Source organism: Phacochoerus africanus, chromosome 8 (genome assembly GCF_016906955.1).
Source record: "Phacochoerus africanus isolate WHEZ1 chromosome 8, ROS_Pafr_v1, whole genome shotgun sequence".
NCBI classification, from domain to species: domain Eukaryota; kingdom Metazoa; phylum Chordata; class Mammalia; order Artiodactyla; family Suidae; genus Phacochoerus; species Phacochoerus africanus.
Genome location: NC_062551.1, coordinates 74,880,080 through 74,900,023, shown reverse-complemented (window position 1 = coordinate 74,900,023; position 19,944 = coordinate 74,880,080). Strand labels below are relative to the sequence as shown.

Genomic DNA, 19,944 nt, shown 5'->3' with positions numbered 1-19,944 from the left:
CCAGGAACGTGTACAGATGGAGTGAGTCGGCAGGATGTAAAAGTGAGCACTGAGAAGCTGAGGATCTGTGGGCCATGGGCAGGTTTGCTAAGGAGCTGGGGGTGTGTCTGAGTGTGTGGCTGTGTGTAAATGCCAGTGTGTGTAAATATGGGTGTGTATGGCTGTGAGTGTGTGGGTGTACCCACGTGTGTTTGTGTTCGTGGGTAGGGATGTGAGAGAGCCAGTGTGAGTGATTAGAGGGGCCACTGCGGGCCCCATCGGAAGGGAGCTGCGGGTCTGAGAAAGGACTTGGCCATTCTGCACGGGCTTAGCCCAAAGGGCCTTCTCACCTCGCTGCCGGCGCTTGCGGGAGACCCGGTGGAGGAATCCGAACGCTCATACCCACCCTCTGTATCCCCAGCCTGGGCCAATGTTTCCCCCTGCCACCGATGATGTCCCTGACACCTAAGGGCCCTCAGGCAAGGCATCTGATCTTCGTGAGCCTGTATCTTCCCCTGCCACTCGGGCACAAGAGACACCTGAATGTCGTGTACTTCTTCGTGGCCCAAATGCTGAAATTTCCCTGCCCCCACCGCCCTCTTCCCTGACCTTCAGCCCCTGTCACCAGGTGGCTCGGGAGGCCCGAGGGCCCGATGGTCCCCCTCCAACTCCCCTGCCCCCTGCCCCGGGGCTGCCCCCGCCCCTAGCCTGGCGGCGGCAACAGGTGCACTGCGGGCGGGGCGCTGGGGGCGGGGCGGCCTCGCGGGCTCAGCGCTCGGGGCTCGGGGCGAGCGCTCCCGGGGGCCGCCCCGCCCGCCGTGCTGCCCGCGGCTGGCAGGGGCGGGCGCGGCGCGGGCGGCGGTGGCGCTCGGCGAGCCGGGCACGGCGGCGGCGGCGGCAGCGGCGGGGACGACCCGGCGGGAGCGGCGGCCGAGCGGAGCGGAGCCCCGGGCCCTTCCCTGCGAATCCACGCTTCCGCTGCGCCAGAGCCGCGCGTGAGCCCCGGGCCCGCGCAGACATGAGCGCCCGGCGGCCGGACGCACTCAAGGCTCAGCTGCCCGACCCCGAGGCCCCGTGATGGGCTCCTGCGTGTCGCGAGGTGAGGGGGCCACAGATCCTGGCGAGGAGAAGCAGGGATGGGGGCCCGGGTCCCCGCGCCGGGGACGCAGGCACGACCCCTCGGCCTCTCGGGAGAACCTGGGTGGGGGTGGGGGTAGGGGGACGACCCGCCCTTCGCGGCCAGCCGCACACCCCGCCCCCCCCGGCCGAGTCCCAGGGGACAAGGTGCCCCGGGGGGGTCAGGGCGTGGGAGGGGACAGCAGCGCGGAGAGAGCGAGCGTGGGGAGGTCACCGCAGCCCCGCTTGGAACCACACCCCACCAGGTGGCAGAAGCAGGGTCGCTACCTTTCCAGCAGCCACACGCCCCCTGCCGTGTGCCTCGGAGGCACGGCAGGCTTCTGATTTCTCCTGGCTTCTCTGGAGGGACTGCGGGACGGCGGGAGAGCAAGCCGACCCTCCTTCCCACGCCCTCCAAGACATGGACCTTAGTAGCTCAGTGCCCCCACTTCTGTGCCCCTTACCCCACGCCCCTGACTTCAGAGTCCCAGACCCCACTGGCCACAAGGGGTTAAAGGAGATGAACAGGTTATAAGGAAGGTTCCCCTTCCCCCACCTTCATCCCTAACTCCTCATCCCCACCCCCATCCTTGATCAGGGGACAGGAAGGGACAGAGACAGCTGATGTTCCCAGTCACCCCTGGGCCTTTCTGTCTGTCTTTAAAAGCCACTCTGATCTGGGAAGCTCCTGCTCTCTTCCTGTGCCTCAACCCTGAGGCTCCCCCCAAGGCCGTGTCTGGGGAGCTGGAGTGAGCTGCCCTGGCACCATAGTGGGTGGGAGAGGGTGGGAGTGGCAGGGACTTCTACACAAAGCTGGGGGGGTTGGGCAGCTTGGCCTTTGGAACCCTCCCCACCACCAGCTTTCCAACAGGCTGCTGAGTGGCATTTTAGAAGAGGTTGGCTGGGCCATTCTCCCACCCTGGTGAGCCCTTTGGGGTGCGGTGAGGGGGTGACTGAGGCCTTGGCTTCAGCGCTGCAGCCTGAAGCCAAACCCACTGACCCCAATCAGGGCCTGGGGGGCGCTGCCACCTTACCTGTCACCCCCAGCAGCTTACCCAGATGTGGAGGGATGACCAGGCCTTGAGGAGGGGCTGGCAGGCCCTGGAGGAGACCTGTCCCGGGGGGTGTTGGGGAAGGAGCACACCCCCCCCCCTCCCCCCACCCTCTGCCCTCTCCGGGGCTCTGCCCACCAGTCTCTGTGGGACATTCAGATAGGTGGCTCAGGATGTCTCAGGAGGGTGTCGTGGTGGGAATTAGGCTGTTCTGAGGTTCAGCCACTTATTCATTCATGAAGCTTGATGTTAGTGTGACACCTGCTGTGTGCCAGGCACCATGTACACGCCGGGCCCCCAGAGCGATGAGCCCAGCACAGCGCCTGCTCTGAAGCTACAGCCTGACCATAAGGGAAGGGAATTTTAAGAGTGAGGGGGAGTTCCCACTGCGGTGCAGTGGAAATGAATCCGACTAGTAACCACTGGTCTCGCTCAGTGGGTTAGGATTACAGATCTGCTGTTGCCATGAGCTGTGGTGCAGGTCACAGGTGCAGCTTGGATCCTGCATTGCTGTGGCTGAGGTGTAGGCCAGCAGCTGTAGCTCGGATTAGACCTCTAGCCTGGGAACCTCCATATGCCGCAGGTGTGGCCCTAAAAAGAAAAAAAAAAAAAAAGAGAGAGAGAGAGAGAGGAATGTTAAGAATTCTTTAGAACCAACAGGCTTTCCGCGTGTCTCTAGAAACCTCGAAGGTCTAAGCAGGTGCGAGGTGTTGGGGAGCTGGTATTTCCCTGTTGTCTGTGTCTCCCCCATCACTCAGCCATCCTGTGCCAGGTGCTGGAGGCCCAGCCCCAGGTGGGCCCCAGATGGACTTGCCTGTGAGCGTCAGACCCGAGGAGGAAGAGATGCTTGTTGAAGGTCAGGCTGCCAGGCTGTGTCAGGGCTGGGGACCAGGTCCTCTGACCACCTCATCCCCTGGACCTGGTGCTGGAACCCTCTGCCATGCCTGTCTGAGTTTACCCTGGCCTAAGAGAGGTCCTCTCCACCCTTCCCTCTGTGGCTGGGGCTCCTGAGGGCCACCTTTAGATCTAGTTGTGTTTTCAGACCCTGTCCCCCTCCTGAGGGAGTAGGCCTGCTTCTAGCCTCCTCATGCACGCAGGCAAGCTGGATGCAGGTAAAGAAACTGTGAGCCACGTGAGCCGAGGACAACCACTGTCCCAGCGCTCAGGGTTCTGCATGGCCTGACCACTGAGCGGAGGCCACCCACCCCTCTAATTGTCACTGATACCCATAGAGTGCTTATGGCTTCCCAGGGCCCCAGTGGGAACATTCTAGGCACAACTAGCTAATTTAGGGTATGTACCGTCCCCGCCCCCATTTTACCAATGGAGAAACTGAGCGGGGCCCAGGGCCCCATAGGTAAGAAAGAGCAGAGGCAGGACTTGAATCCAGTCACACTGACTCCAGAGCCTGGGCCCTTGGCCTCTGTACCACACAGCCGGCCCTCAGACCCAGGGCAGCTTCCATGAGCCCCGAGCGTCCACATCTGCCCCAATTGCTAATAACAGCCCCTTTGCTCCAAGCACAGCCTGAAGTCTGGAGCCAGGGATGACGTGCCTCCTGCCGAGGGCCAGACGGAGCCCAGAGCCCATACACAGCTTGGGCTACCCCAGCCAAACCCCAGGTACAGGCCACACCTGGCAGAGCCACCCCACTTAGCTTCTGCATGCCAGGCCTGAGAGGTCGGGAGTGCAAACTCTGGAGCCGGCCAGCCTAGGTTTGCACCCCTGCTCGGCCATGCACTAGCCCCGTGACCTCAGCAAGCTGCCTAACCTTGTGTGTGTGTGTTAGTGTTCTCATCTCTAAAATGGGACTAATACTGATCCTGATGCTTTAGGGTTCCCGGGAGGGGATTAAATGACTTAATTCATGCAGAGCCCTCAGAGCAGTGCCCAGCAAGTAGTAAGCACTGTAAGTTTAGCTGTCAGTTTAATTCAAAATTTTTTTATTTATCACAGCTAACCCAGACTCTCTTGGCTGGGAAAGGGGAAGCCATAGACGCTCCAAGCACCGTCCTACCTCATGGGAAAAGAAGCAGGTGGCAGGCATTCGAGGTGCTGAGGACACGGGGAAAGGGACTGGGGCCAGATTAAGGCAACAGTGCTGTTTCTAGCAGCTGTTTTGTGTTCATTATCTATGTTTAAACTACCATTTATTGGGTACTTAGCCTGAGCTGGCTGAGGCATCACTCACCTGGCCTCATTAGTCCTCATTGCGTAGGGCTCAGAGATGGGAAAGGTCTTACCTGAGGTCACACAGCCCGGACACAGGGAGAATTTGAATCCCACCCTGTGTGATCCCGGAGCCTGAGTACAGAACACTTTGCTTTCTCAAGTCCCCACTTGGAGAGAGGTACTGAGCATGTGGCCAACGCTTAAAAAATCCAACCCTCTGGAATAACTCAACTGTTGGCATTTGGTTTGGGCTTTCCTGCCACTGCTGGTGACGGTCGCTATGGAGCAATCCATATCTGCCCTTTCTCTCCAGCTCCGGGCCTCTCAGCGCCCAACCCTTGCCCCTGGCACTGGAACCTCTCTGCCTGCACCTTCCTGCCCCAGGCCTCCCCTCCAGACCACCCGTCAGCTCCTGGCCTTGCCCTGGGGTCTATGCCCTGGGCTGGCAGGTGGTGAGAGCAGAAGTTGGAGACGGAGGTGGTCCTTCTGGAAAGTGAGACATCTGGTCATGTCTGGGAGAAGGCACACGCTCTAAAGGGGCCACACACGGACTGTGACCCCTTCACCCACAGCCCCCGAGTCCCGTCTCACCTTGGCCCCAGCAGAGCCAGTGTGCAGAGTTCTCCTGGACGCTGTGGGGAGACTGAGAAAGGGGTAGATGGGGGCTTGCCGTTTAGACGCTCACAGTCTGAGGAGGGAGACACAACCTTGCCCTTGAAGTAGCCTAGTGGAGAGGCAGGCAGGACACACACACATACACACTTGGAAAAACGGCCTGTGGACCTTCTAGGAGGTCAGCACTGGTCAGTGAATAGAGCACAAGCTTTGGAGTTTTACGCTGGCCTAGGTTTGAACCTCATTTCTGCCACTTCCTGGCAGGTGACCTTGCAGGAGTGATTTAACCTCTCTGAGCCTCAGTTTCCCCACATGTAAAATGGGGATAATAGCATCTACTGTGCAATGTCGTTAAGATTGAATGAGTCAGAAGGGATGGAAAAGCCGAGGAAAGTACCTGAACCATAATAGGTACTCAATACACAGAGTCAGCAGATCACATAGGCCAGATTTTGCCCATTAGGGCTCCTGCTAAGGGACCAGCCCAATACAGCTAAGGCCAATCTGGCAGGCTACCTGGAGGAGGTGAGGCTAGAGCAGGGTGTTCAAAGAAGTCGGGCCACAGGAAGGCAGAGACTGTGGAAAGGAGCCGGGATGTGTGGAAGGTCCTGGAGAGGACATGGAAAGGGACCCCTCTGGGCAGCTCTGAGTTGCACCTGCTGATGGATGGATGAACTACTGCTGAGGCTCTGGTGACCTGAAAACAGTGTCCTGAGAAGTGGGGGGCACTTTTGTCTTCTCAAGGCCAGGCCACTGCCAAGCTCAGGGGGACAGACTGAGACCATGGCAGTGACTCACAAGGGCTCACCCTTGGGGGGCCTCCCTCTCAGCTTTCTCCCCAGGGAAAGCTGCAGCCCTGGGGACAGGACCAGAGATGTGGCACCCTAGATCTGTCCCACCCTAGATCCTAGAATGAGGATCTGAGGCCTAGGAGGGGAGGGGGACAGGGAGGGTGTCGCTTCTGGAGTGTTTGCAGTGGCAGGTGTCTCGCCTCACGGCAGCCCTTTCCAGGGTTCTCATTTCACAGATGAGAACCCCAAGGTGTCCCGGGGCCATGCCACAGGCCCACAGCCCTGGAGCTAGCCGTGAAGAGCCTAGATTTAAACCCAGGGCAGTGACCTTGGAAGGAGCACCTTGCCCGCTGTGCTCTGTGCAAGGCTGGAGCCTGGCCTGTCAGAGCCGGGCGGCACACACCCGGCCAGTGGCTGGAGGGAGGACCCCATCGGGCACTCAGCTGCGGGGGTCCCGAGAAGCTTAGAGGGGAGGCTCGCAACTGTCCAGGGAAGGGACTTGAGACCCAGGCTGCTGCTCAGCTACTGTGTGCTTTCAAGAGGAGCTTTGCCCTCTCTGGGCTGCTAAGAAGGAGCAGGGTGAAGGATGGGACCTCCCTGTGCTCAAGGAGGTGTGGGGCAGGGTGTAGGGCCCCTGGAGACATGCTGGGGGCAGATAGCAACTATGATGACTAATGGGCTGGGACCTGGAGCGCCAAGGAACAGCCACGGGGGCCGGACGACTAGGAAGGAGGTGAGAGGAATCTGAGTGGTTACGTTGCCGGCTCACACAAGGAATGAGCAGAGAAAACCACTGTGGGAGCTTTGCAGCAAAAGGAGTTTAGGTTAGACATCAGGGGGAACTTTCTGGGTGGCTGGAGTCTATAGCAGATTGAGGAGCTGGCATAGGCAGGCAGGAAACATCCTTCATGAGCAGAGACTCTCTAGTTGAAGGCAGAGGGACGGAGGGGACATCTAGATGACACCCCTTCTCCTTGAAGGCTCAAGATGGCCCCCTCCAGGCTGCCATGGCAACCAGAAGCCTGTCACTTCTGTGGCCAGGGCATGTGGGGGAGGGGCAGAGCTGAGAAGGGACCTCAGACCTTGAGTTCAGGGGAGTAGGGTGTGGACAGGGAAAGGGAGGGGCTCCCCTTCAGCTCCCTCGGAAGAGGAAGGTGCTCACAGGAGCAGAGGCTAGGGGTCTCCTCAGGCTACCCCCCAGCCCCCACCCCATGAGAAACGCTGTGTTTTTCCAGTTGCCAGTGGTGACGTGGCTCCCGGTCCCAGCTGGGCGAAGAGCAGCCTGTGATTTCACCCTGGGCTGGTTCATTACCTGACATCTCCATAGCAACCAGCCTGTGACATCACGGGGCCAAAGTCCTCAGGGGGAGAAGGCAGCTTTGGCAGAGGCGCCTGCACCCCAGCGGAGGTGGGGGGGGGGGCAGGAGGGCCGGAGCGGGGCTGGGAGCCAGGAGTCCACGTCTGCCACCACCCCAAAGAATGACCTTGTTCAAGTCATGTCTCCTCCAGGCCTCTGACATCACCTGCCAGCACCCCCTTGCTCCCCAAGTCTGTGGTTTGCAGTTTTATTTTTATTTTTTATTCATTTTGGCCCTCACCCTCGGCATGTGGAAGTTCCCGGGCCAGGGATCGAACCCCAGCCACAGTTGCAGCCTGCACCACAGCTGCAGCAATACTGGATCCTTAACCCGGAGCTTCCTGTGGTTGCAGTTTTAAAACAGCGCCAGGTGATGGGCAGGGGCCTGGGAACACTCCAGCACCCTTCAGAGTGCCTGGGAGGCAGCCTGCAGCCAGAAGCGCCCTGTCTACCCCTTGGGGGCCTGCCTTATGCATGCTGGAACCTTAAGAGTGACTTTCAAGCTTTTTTGACTGGACCCGTAAGAATAAATATGTTTCACATCATGATCCAGTACACACACATAGAAAAGTCTTACTGTATACACAGGTGTGTCTGTGAACTTTAAATAGAAGCTTTGTGGAGTTCCCATTGTGGCTCAGCAGGTTAAGAACCCAACACAGCATCCCCGAGGACGCTGGTTTGATCCCCAGCCCTGCTCAGTGGGTTAAGGATCTGGCGTTGCCACAAGTGGCGTAGGTCCCAGATGAGGCTTGGATCCGGTGTTGCTGTGGCTGTGGCTGTGGCTTAGGCTGGCAGCTGCAGCTCCCATTCAGCCCCTAGTCTGGGAGCATCCACATGCTGCAGGTGGGGCCGGAAAAATAAAAAGAAACAGAGGCTTCGTGAAATAGCACTTAATCTGACTGTTGTGGGTCTGGTATTTTCTACTCAATTCTATTTCATTCTTTTAAAAGATGCTTTAGTTGCTTGCATGACCCACTGAAGGATGCGCCCCTGCTTTGAACACCACCTTTGAGGGGCCTTGAAGGTGGCCTCTGGGTACATAGAAACTCTGCAGCCCAGAGAGGGGTTAGACAACAACTTTCATCCCGTAGCCCATCCAACACTCCCCTTCTCCCCTTGACCAGGAGCTGGCCATACCCAAGAACCACTGTCTGTTTTTTTTTTTTTTTTTTTAAGGCCACACCCGCAGCATATGGAGCTTCCCAGGTGAGAAGTTGAAGCGAATCAGAGATGTAGATGCCCGCCTACACCACAGCCACAGCAATGCAGGACCTGAGCTGCATCTTCAACCTACACCACAGCTCGCAGCAACACTAGATCCTTAACCCACTGAGCAAGGCCAGGGATTGAACCTGCGACCTTATAGATACTAGTTGGGTTGTTCCCACTGAGCCATGACGGGAAGTCCACTGTCTGCTCTGTGCTCTGCTCCCTCCCTCGCCTTTCTGGGTCCCTTTCTCCTCTGCCATGGTAGTGTCTGGGCTGAGGAACCTGAGAAAAAATGGCCAAGACATTTGTATTGATTTGGCACTGCAGGGGGCTCGCTTGGCCGACACCTGCTCACTCCCTCTGTGTGGTAGGTGCCCAAATATTCCTTCCTTCATTCTTTTTTTTTTTTTGTCTTTTTGCCATTTCTTGGGCCGCTCCCGCGGCATATGGAGATTCCCAGGCTAGGGGTCTAATCGGAGCTGTAGCCGCCAGCCTACGGCAGAGCCACAGCAACTCAGGATCCGAGCCGTGTCTGCGACCTACACCACAGCTCACGGCAACACCGGATCGTTAACCCACTGAGCAAGGGCAGGGATCGAACCCGCAACCTCATGGTTCCTAGTTGGATTCGTTAACCACTGCGCCACGATGGGAACTCCCCTTCCTTCATTCTTACAACAAATATTTCACGAGCACCTGCTATGTGGCAGGCCCTGGGCAGGTGCTGGGGCTAACAGAGCCCCAGCCCTCATAGAGCTTTAGAACTTGTCCTCTCGTGAGAAAACATGAACAAGGAAACAGACAAGGTGTGGGGTGTGGGGTGTAAAGCAAGGTAAGGGGGTAGAAAGATTCAGTGTCATATGAATTCAGGTGGTTTGGGGAGGCCTCGCTGAGGTTACACCATTTGAGCAGAGACCTGAATGGAGTGACGGAACGAACCTGTATGTGCGAGGAGAGAGTCCCATTTGGTGGAAAGGAATGGCCAGTGCAAAGGCCCTGAGGCACGAGTGTGCTGGCTATGCCTGAGGACCAGCCAGGAGAGTAATCACTATGGCTGGAGGGAGAGAGGTAGACACGAGGTGGTGGAGGGGGGCACGGTCTTCCAAGTTAGCGTTTGTGAATTCTTCGGGGAGCCCCGGGGCAGTCTCCCCACTACAGAGCCCGTGTTGTGTTGTGGAAGATCTGACCTGGTTTGATCTCTTTTATCCCCTGCCAAACTCCCTTTTCCTCCTGAAGTGGTCCACCCTCCAGCTTCTTGGGGCTGGGGTCCCCTTGCCTGCAAGCAGCCCCCTAGGGGACACCAGCGAGGCTCAAACCTTGCCGGTTCCTCAGTGTCTGCCTGACCCTTGAAACCTTACAATCCTTGCCATGCTGGAGGTGGGAGGGCAGGCTGCCTCCTGCCTCCCCGACCCCTGCCCGGGGCCCGAGCCTGACCCCGCAGCAGCCACCTCTCCCCAGTTATGGAGAGGGAGGAGTGAGGTGGAGTAGGGGAGATGCCAGCCTCTCCTTTGCCAGCTTCACCAATTTCTGCGAGTGGGTCTATGGGAGCCCCTCATTTGGCCTGAGGGGAGACATAGGTAGAGTCAGAAGGTAGTTGACAGCTGGGGTAGCAGAGCCATGGCTCAGATTCGATCCCTGGCTCAGGAACTTCCATATGCTTCAAGTGCGGCAAAAAAAAAAAAAAAGACAAACCAGGTTCTCCCTGGCCAGCCTGTTCAATGTGGCCCTCCCTGTCCTCATGCCAGCCGCCTGTCACTTCCCCCACAGTCATCACCCTCTGGTATTTATTTGAGTGTCTAATCTCTGTGCCCACAATGAATGTGAGCACCATGAGGGCAGAGACCATGGCAGCCCTGCTCACTGCTCTGCGTCTAGAGCCTAGAATTCTGCCTCACTCGTTGTGGTGCTGGTGTTGTTTTTAGGGCTGTACCTGCAGCTTATGGAAGTTCCCAGCCTAGGGGCTGAATCGGAGCTAGAGCTGCTGGCCTACACCACAGCCACAGCAACTCAGGTTCTGAGCTGCATCTGTGACCTACACCACAACTCATGGCAACGCCAGATCCCCAACCCACTGAGCAAAGCTAGGGATCGAACCCGCATCCTCATGGATACTAGTCAGATTCGGTTCCACTGCGCCACAACGGGAACTCCCCCTGCCTCACTTTTGAAGAAAGCTGCTGTGAGGTGGGGGAGGTGGGGGGAGCAGATGCCCTCTTGGAGACAACTGACACGCCAGGGCGCCTTAGCTGGGCGAGGAGGGAAGTGGACCCAAGGAGCCAGTGGAAGGTGGTAGAATACAAGGATGGGATTGGAGGTCTCCAGGAGGTCAAAAATGTGCTGGAGTTATTCGCTAGAATTAGTCACAGGCAGATGGGCCAGTCATTCCCACTTGTATCCTACAAGCTCTCCTTTGCGGATGCCCTTGACCCTCTCAACCCTCCACCTGCTTCGTGCCTGGACCCTCAGAGCTGCACGTTGCTGGGGAAAGTCACCAGCCTCCAGTTAAATCAGTGCCCACGCTCCCCAGAGATCCTTCTCTGTTTCTCTGACACCTGCCAGTTTGCTTCCGGCGAGGTTGGCGACCTCATCCCCTCTCCTTCTGGAACCTCCAACACGGACACCCCCAGCTGCTCCCTGCACCCTGCTGCTGGCTTCTCTCCAGCTCTCTAGCTGAGATCCGGGGGGGGCTTGGAAGGCATCGACCCATTCTCTCCACCACGGATCACATGGTCTGCTTTCCGTCTTGACGAAAGAAGAGCCGTCCCCGCTGAGGGGTCCAGGAAGGAGGGGACCTGGCTGGACTCCTCACCTGCTGTGGCCTCAAGTCTGTTTCCTACAAAATGACCTGAGTGGAGTGCCCGTCGTGGCTCAAGGGTTAACGAATCCGACTAGGAACCACGAGGTTGCGGGTTCAATCCCTGGCCTCACTCAGTGGGTTAAGGATCCAGTGTTGCTGTGAGCTGTGGTATAGGTCACAGACATGGCTTGGATCTAGTGTTGCTGTGGCTGTGGTGTAGGCCGGCAGCTACAGTTCCGATTCGACCCCTAGCCTGGAAACCTCCATATGCTGTGGGCACAGCCCTAGAAAAGACAAAGAGACAAAAACAAAACAAAACAAAACAAAAAAGTGACTGAGGAATAAGAAAGTAGCGCCCCCCGTCTCTCAGAACTGGCTTGAGCAAGCTTCGTAAGCAAGAGTGCACTGGGCTTTTCTAAGTCCCACCTGTTTTTCTTATTTCCAGATTTGTTCACAAGTGCCCACAAGGACTGCCCCATGCCCCAGGGCACGGCCCCTCTGAGCCCGAACTTGCCCTCCAGCTGCCCACCCATCATGGCTCCAGACCGTGTCACTGGCAAGGTAATTGGTGTCGCTTCATCCCCACCTTCTTCCTGCACTAGGCCCTGGTTCTTGGGCTGTGCCCTATGGGTCCCCAGAGGGAGCAGAAGCCATGTCAGGCTCCTTTCCACCTGCCAGGCTTGGCTACTTCCTGTGGGATCAGGGCCCCTAAGGGTTGGTACTCAGCTGGATGAAGGTCTGAACTGGCTGGGCATCCAAGAACTGAACCAGCCTGCTGAGAATAGAGAGCCCCATGCTGAAGCCTTCCCATCCAAGGTAACTCAGGCTTGCGGGTAACACGTTCTGTTACCAGCCCACGACTCCCTAGCAGCCTGCACTGCCTGCTGGAGAGGAAAGGCCTGGAATTCTCAATCCAGGAGATCTGGAAGGTCTAGCAAGGAGCCTCCAATCCTGGTGCATAATTTCCACCTTTGCCCCCGAGGTTGTGGCTTGAACCTACTGGTTAATGCAATTACCTTTTTTTGGAGCATATACCACAGGCCAAGTGTTGTGCCAGGCATTTTGCCTACATTATGTCATTTATGCGTCAAAACAGCCCAGGAGGTAAATGGCATTGTGACCATTTTACAGAATATGAACCTGATGTTCTGAGATGTTCAGGCACCTGTCCAAGGATACCCAGGTAGCAATGGCAGAGTCGAAACTCGAACCCAGATCTGATCCAGCCCCTGTACCCACTGCCTCTCCTGGCAGACCCACCGCTGCCCCGCCCCCACCCCCCAGACCACTTCTGTCCCTGCCAGGGGACACCAGGGCATAACCCATGAGTAGGCAGACCCTGACCTCAGGGAGCACCAGAAAGCTGACCCAGGGTTTCATGCCATCTGCTGGCACACTGTGCCAGGCCCCGCCTGTTCCTCTTTCTCCCTTTGTTTTAGGACAAACAGATGGATTTCTGTTGGGATCCTTGGCAGGTCAGTGCACGTGCCCCGACCCTGGTCTAACCAGCCCCAGCTGCCCCTGCTGCCCCCGCCTCTGCTCGGCCCAGCCTGGGCACATGGAGCTGCCCACCCGGTGGGGGGGTGCTGAGGATATAGGTCCTGTGGGGGTTGGCAGGATTGCCCAGAGTACCTGGGGAGGGTGGGTAAGGGGGCTGGGAGGGGTGGGGGATGCCATCTTGTAGGTCTGCCTCCCCCTGCTCACCCCCTCCCCCTCCTGCAGAGGTGCTTCCAGACCACCAACGGCTACCTGTCCGACTCCAGGTCGTGCTCCAGCAACTATAACGTGGCAGCCCTAGCCACCTCATCCCTCGTGGGTAAGCTCTGCTGCCCTTGAAGTTGGCAACCCCCCACCCCCAGGCACTAGCTGTGGGAAGGTCAAAGGTGAATTGCACTGGAAGGGTCACCACCCTGTTGGATTCAACATTTTTGTTTGTTTTTTTTTTCCTTTTTAGGGTTGCACCTGTGGCCTATGGAAGTTCCTAGGCTAGGGGTCAAATTGGAGCTGCCGGCCTACACCATAGCCACAGCAACGTGAGATCCAAGCCCCGTCTTCGACCTACACCACAGCTCACAGCAACACTGGATCCATAACCCACTGAGTGAAGCCAGGGATCGAACCCTCGTCCTCATGGATACTAGTTGGGTTCTTAACCGGCTGACCCACAATAGGAACTCTGGATTTGACTTTTTCTAAATGCCAGGTTCCATGCTGGTTCCTGCAGTACTTAGGGTTCCTACCCCTGGCACCACCCCCCCCCCCCCGCCATGTGTTGAATTGTTGTATCCTCCAGAAGTTCTGGGAGATGGCCCTGATTTTCTGGGCGTCTGCCCAGTGTGGTCTCCCCGCCCCTCTGCAGACGTTGAAATCTGCCACTCAGGCCAGCATGGGTTGGGGTTCCCTAGAAGCAGAGCCCGAGTTGAGAATTGTCGTGCTAGTGATTTGCTGAGGGAGTGTTCTGGAAGGGAACCTGTAGGAAGGAAGGGAGCCAGGGCAGCAGCACAGGGCAGGGCAGGGAGCTCGGCAAAGGTGTGGTGGCAGAAGTCTTGTGCTTCTCAGCCCGATTCCATGGGAGCTCCGGAGCATGACTTGCACCACAGGATTCGTGGCGCTGAGGCCAGGTGGCTGATTTTATGTTATTCCTCCATCAGTCTGTCACTGGCTGCCACTGGGCTCTCCCATCTCCCCAGCTTCTCCAGGTGAGGCAGTTCCCATCGGCCAAAGGCAAGGCTCCTGAGAAGGACGCGGGTGTGAACTGCCAGCAGCAGCAGCAGGGAAAGGGGCCTCGCTGGGCCACCAGGTCTCCCAGGCTGTCCTCAGCCGGCCAGCTCCTCTCTGCTCACAGCTTTGCTCCTTGTCCCTCAGGCTCTCATGTCATTAAATCCTCATGGCCCTTGCTGCCCCCTGACCTTTGCCCTGCCCTTTCCTCTACCCCATCTGCCCCTCGGGGGCCACTGAACCCCCCCCCCCAGAAACCCTCTCTGGTTGCCAGACTCCCCAGCCCTGGGGGATCGCCCCCTGCTTGTTCACCCCCATCCCCCCATTTCCCCAGAGTCATACATTTGTTTTTTTCTCTTAAATATTGCCTTTCCTCACATGCACGACTTCTAGGACCAGTGACCCCCAGGTCTGTGTTCTCAGCCTTGGTTAAAGGAGATGCTGAACCATTCTTGACGACCTTCTTTCTGTCACCTTTCACAGCCGACCCATCTACTCCCAAGAACCCCTCCAGCACCCCCTGCCCAGCCTGTCCTGTCTCTTGCTGGGTCCCTTCAACGTTCCCTGGTGTCCCCCTGTCTCCACCCTTGGTCCCTGGTCCCCTAATGAGGATGCTCTTCCTAAACAATGGATCTGACTTGTCACTCTCCCGCTCATTATCCTGCTGTGGCTCCCCATTGCTCTAAAGGACAATGGCAGGGAGTTCCTGTTGTGGCGCAGCAGAAATGAACCCGACTAGGAACCATGAGGTTGCAGGTTCGATCCCTGGCCTCATTCAGTGGATTGGGGATCTGGCGTTGCCGTAAACTGTGGTGTAGTTCGCAGATGTGGCTCGGATCTGGTGTTGCTGTGGCTCTGGCGTAGGCCGGCAGCTATAGCTCTGATTCAACCCCTAGCCTGGGAACCTCCATATGCCACGGGTATGGCCTAAAAGAAAAAAAAAAAGATAGAAAGACAAAAAAAAAAGACAATGGCAGTGCCCTCAGTCTGGCTCTTTCAGCCCCCAGTGTGGCCCTTGTTGGGTTTGCCAGCCTCTCTGCCGCCCTACTCCTGGTCTTGCCCCGGTAGTCCTAGAACAATGCCACACTCTTCCTTGCTTTCATCCTCTTCTCATCTTTGAAATAGCCCCCTTCTTGCCTCCGTTTATCCAACCCAAGCTGCCTTCAAAGCCTGACTCAGGTCCTCCTCTTCCAGGAAGACTTCCCTGCCTGCTACACCCCCCGCCCCTACTGGTCTCACCCTCAGCAGATCTGTCACTGTCCTAGGCACAAGGGATGCATTCTTTTTTTTATTAAACTTTTTATTAAAGTATAGTTGATTTACAGTGTTTCTTCCATTTCTGCTATATAGCAAATGACCCAGACATACATACACATGCATTCTTTTTTCTTTTTCCGTACTATCTTCCATCATGTTCTAACCCAAGAGATTTGACACAGTTCCCTGTGCTGTACAGTGGGACCTCATTACTTCTCCATTCCGAATGTAATATTTTGCATCTGCCAACCCCAAACTCCTCATCCATCCCCTTCTCCGCCCCCAACACTGGCAAACATAAGTCTGCTCTCCGTGTCCCTGATCTGTTTTTGGTTTGTAGACAGGATCATTTGTGACATATTTTAGATTCCACATATAAGTGATACCACATGGTATTTGTCTTTCTCTCTTTTTTTTCCTCCATCTTTTATTTATTTTTTTTTTAGGGCTGCACCTGTGGTGTATGGAAGTTCCCAGGCTAGGGGCTGAATCTGAGCTCTTGCCAGCCTATGCCACAGCTCACAGCAATTCCAGATCCTAAACCCACTGAGTGAGGCCAGGGATCAAACCTGCGTCCTCATGGATATTAGTCGGATTCATTACATTTGAGCCACAATGGGAACGCCTATCTTTCTCTTTATGACTTACTTCACTTAGTCTGAGAATCTCTAGTTCCAGCCATGTTATTGCAGATGGCATTGTCTTGTTCTTTTTTATGGCTGACTAGTATTCCATTGTATAGATGTACCACATTTTTTTTGTCTTTTTTAGGGGTGCACCGGCAGCATATGGAGGTTCCCAGGCTAGGGGTCCAATCAGAGCTGTGGCCGCCGGCCTCTGCCAGAGCCACAGCAACAATGGATCCAAGCCTCAGCTGCAACATACACCATAGCTCACGGTGAGGCCAGGGATCAGACCTGCATCCTCATGGATGCTAGTCAGATTCGTTAACCGCCGAGCCACAATGGCGACTCCTGAACCACATCTTAATCCATTCATCTGTCGATGGACATTTAGGTTGTTTCCATGTCTTGGCTATTGTGAATAGTGCTGCAGTGAACATACAGGTGCATGTATCTTTTTGAGTTCTAGTTTTATCCAAATGCATGCCCAGGAGTGGGATTTCTGTGACATATGTTAGTTCTGTATTTAGTTTTCTTCTCTTTTCTTTTTTTGGTCTTTTTAGGGCTGCAACCGTGGCATATGGAGGTTCCCAGGCTAGGGTGTTGAATGGGAGCTGCAGCTGCCGGCCTACACCACTACCACACCAACACGAGGTCTGAGCCACATCTGCAACCTACACCACAGCTCAAGGCAATGCCAGATCCTTAACCCACTGAGCAAGGCCAGGGATCGAAACTGCATCCTCATGGATGCTAGTCAGATTCGTTTCCACTGAGCCACGAAGGGAATGCCTATATTTAGTTTTCTGAGGAAACTGCATACTGTTTTCCTCAGTGGTTGTACCAATTTACAGTGCCACCAACGGTGAAGGAGGGTCCCCTTTTCTCCACACCCTCTCTAGCATTTGGTATTTGGGGGGCTGCACTCTTAGAACGTGTTCACTGATAGAGAAAGGGAGGGCTGGGTGGATCTTGCATGGATCCTTGAGTGGATCTCCTTGAGCAGAAGGGTCTAAACTTGGTCAGAAAGGAAATGAGGGGCGTGGCGAGCCTGAGGCAGTGGCACTGGGTGGGCAGGAATGTTGATGGGGAGTGGGGGACACTGGGAGGGTGTGGGGCCTGCAGGTGGGTGGGGAACATGTACATGAGGGGCCTCAGGGTTCGGGAGGCCTTGGGGCAGGTGGGGAGGGGGCACGAGGCCTTGTCTGGGTGTGAGGAGTGGGCTGGTATAGGCTTTGTGGGTCCGGGCCTTTGAGGTCACGGGGCATTGGGTGAGTACAGGGTGCTGAGGGGATGTGGTGTACAGGCCATTGGATGCCTGAGGTACTCGGGGGCCTGGGGGCCTGGGGGGCCTGGGGTACTGGAGGTGGGGCCCCAAGCTGGGCCTTGGGTCAGGGCTGTCACCCATCTGCCCCCAATTCCCCCAGGAGTGGTGCAAAGCATCAAGGACCACATCACAAAGCCCACGGCCATGGCACGTGGCCGCGTGGCCCACCTCATTGAGTGGAAGGGTTGGAGTGCCCAGCGTTCGGGCTGGGAGCTGTCCCCGGCCGAGGACGAGCATTACTGCTGCCTCCCAGACGAGCTGCGGGAGGCCCGCTTTGCCGCAGGTCAGTGGGGGGTCGGGGCAGGGTACCTGGGGACAGAGACTGGCCCAGACCTTGGTCCTTAGGGGACCTAGGGTCCCCCTGGGCATTGTTTGGGTAGAGAGAAATAATGCCATGGGGTGGGGGGCATTGGTGGGCACTCTGATCCTCTGGACGAGGATGGGCAGCTCCAAGAGGCAGCATCTGGTGCCAGCCTGTCCTGGCACCTGAGGCTGCCTCCCCCCCCTCACACCTTGCCCTTGGCCGCACTGAGCAGGGTCTGTCCCCCGCAGGGGTTGCCGAGCAGTTTGCCATCACGGAGGCCACGCTGAGCGCCTGGTCCTCGCTGGACGATGAGGAGCTGAACCCGGAGAACAGCCCCCAGGACGTGGTCCAGCTTCAGGGTACAGTCTGGGGTGGGGCAGGCATGGGGGGGGAGTTGTTGCAGCAAAGCAGGGGCTGCCTGCAGCAGAGTTCGGGGGGGAGCTGCCTGCCTGTTCTGCCACCAGATGCCCCAGGGCTCAGGCAGGCCCTTCCTTCTCTCGGCCACAGTTTCTTTATCTGAAAAAGGGGGCTGGTGATTCTTGCCCCACCCAGGGCCAAAGAACTGCCAGGAGCATAAAGGAGAGAATAATAATGAGAGAAAGAGAGAAGGTGACCTGAGTGCTTAATGAGAGAAAGAGAGAAGGTGACCTGAGTGCTTAAGTGGAATAACCTGAATAACACAGGTTATCCCATTTCACCCTTCCGACCACTTTAGGAAGCAGGCGCTGTAACTATTTTACAAATAGAGGGGCTCACTCACCTCAGATGACACAGCTAGAGGCATCGGAGCCAGGACCTGAACCTTAACACCAAGCACAGCCAACCACCTTTCTAGAACCTCAGGTTCCTACTGAGGGCTTCAGGGAGCCTGGGTCCTGGGTGGAGCCTGCATCCCCACGAGATCTCATTTGATCTTCCCTCTAACAGTGATGGCAGGGAGGGGAAAGGAGGCCCCAGGAAGAGCACTGGTTGTCCCAATTCTGAGTACAGAGGAATGTGAGGCCAGGCAGGCTGGCTCCAGAGACAGCTTTTAACACTCTGCTCACTGCCACCTCCACCCCTGTCACCCCTCGGGAGAAACGGGGGCTCAGAGAGGTTCTACGACCTGCCCAAGGTCACACAGCTTGGCAGGAACAAAGCAAGATGTAGAGGCAGGTCTTCGGCCCGTGCCTTCGCTCACACCCCAGGAGAGGGCGAGGGGCAGGGTCGTCCAAACCCCACTCCTCACGCCCACCCCCTTGGTGCTTTTTCAGACCTGGAGAGCATCTACCTGCAGGACAGTCTTCTGAGTGTCCCCTCGCAGGATGACAGTCTTCTGGCCTTCTCCTCCTCTGGCCTCTCCCCCGATGGCTGGCCCTCACCTGAAGAGCCCCCCATCACAGCTGCGGGCCCACAGCCCCCCAGTCCCGAACAGCAGCACCGGCAGCGGCTGCCGGGGGCCCTGGGACCCGAAGGTGGAGCCCACTTGCAGGGCTCCCTCCCCTCGGTGGACAGCGGCTCCCTCTCGGAGGAAGAGGACGAGGTGTTCTATAACTGAGGCGGGGACCAGAGCCTGCTGGCACTGTGACCTGGCCTGGTGGGCAGCCCAGGTGTATCCGGACACCGGGGTCTGGCTGTGCATCTCTAGACCCCTCAGGGCAGGCCCAGGGTGGGTGCAGCGGGGCTGGGGGCCAGCATTCCTTGTGGACCACTCCGTGCCTCCGTGGCCCTGTCCCTCGCAGTGGGAGCCATCATCCCCTTCTCCCTCTTTATGTGGCTCAGGAGGGCACCCCCCTCTGCAGAGTTTCTGCCATCAGCGAGCTCAAGAGCTCTCAGTGGACACCGGGGCAAGCCTCCCAGAGGAGCCAACAGCCAGACTCCCAGGAAGACAGACCAGAAGGGCCTGCGAGACCTGCTGGGAGTGGGGCCCGAGGACCCTGCCTTGAGCCCAGGGCTCAGTCCTTCCCCCTCTCCCCCTGCGCTTCTGCCCCCATCAGAGGGGGACTGCTCTTCTGGTAGCTAATGTCTGGCCCTTAGCGCTCTTCATGGGGATTCTGTGTCTGGAGTGTCTGTAGGTCCCTCACTCTCTGAACCCGCTCCCTGGTGCCCTCCTCCCCCTCCTCGCTCTCCCCTGCCATCTCCCTGATGCCATCTCCCTGAAGGTCGTCTGAAGACATTAAAGTGGTGGATTCACCCTGGATGAACTTGGGTTGGTCTCTGCTGGGAAAGGCATGTCCTTGGGCCCCTGGTGGGGGGAACTCTAGAAGCACTTTGGAGAGGCCCCTAACCCCCAACACACAGACAGCTGGTCAACCTGCTGCCAGCAGCCAGGAGAGTCCCCATGAAAGATGCCCAAGGCACTGTGGACTCTCCAAGGAGCCACACACCTGGTCAGCTCTGGCTCAGCCAAGGAGAAAGTTGAGGCTAGAGTGAAGGTAACTGGGCCACAAGCTCCTGCTTAGATGTGAAGACAAGAGTCTCCTGGTGGGAGAGTTCCCACTGTAGCTCAGAGGGTTAAAAACCCAACTCTATCTCTCTAATGATTCGGGTTCAATCCCTGGCCTCCTTCAATGGGTTAAGGGTTCAGTGTTGCAAGCTACAGCATAGGTCTCAGATGCAGTTTGGTTCTGGCATTGCTGTGGCTT

The 19,944-nt window shown here is 57.1% G+C and overlaps 1 protein-coding gene across 2 annotated transcripts; it reads left to right on the top strand.

The window, feature by feature from the left end:
* Nucleotides 1–891: 891 nt before the first annotated feature.
* On the top strand, nt 892–19,499 carry FAM131C (family with sequence similarity 131 member C). Of its 2 annotated transcripts, XM_047792436.1 has the most exons (8): nt 892–1,078; nt 3,674–3,769; nt 11,537–11,652; nt 12,531–12,566; nt 12,814–12,907; nt 17,117–17,299; nt 17,569–17,679; nt 18,574–19,499. In XM_047792436.1, the coding sequence occupies exons 2-8, from the start codon at nt 3,694–3,696 to the stop codon at nt 18,855–18,857; spliced, it is 900 nt and encodes a 299-aa protein (XP_047648392.1). In that variant the 5' UTR covers nt 892–1,078; nt 3,674–3,693; the 3' UTR covers nt 18,858–19,499. The 2 variants fall into 2 exon arrangements, with proteins under 2 accessions (XP_047648392.1, XP_047648393.1); XM_047792437.1 differs by lacking the exon at nt 3,674–3,769.
* Nucleotides 19,500–19,944: the final 445 nt, after the last annotated feature.

Excerpts from the sequence above, each read along its gene's own strand:
- FAM131C (XM_047792436.1), top strand. The coding sequence starts at position 3,694 with ATGACGTGCCTCCTGCCGAGGGCCAGACGGAGCCCAGAGCCCATACAC. Across the intron at positions 3,770-11,536 it reads CTACCCCAGCCAAACCCCAG|ATTTGTTCACAAGTGCCCAC; the intron begins GTACAGGCCACA and ends TCTTATTTCCAG. Across the intron at positions 17,680-18,573 it reads GGACGTGGTCCAGCTTCAGG|ACCTGGAGAGCATCTACCTG; the intron begins GTACAGTCTGGG and ends GTGCTTTTTCAG.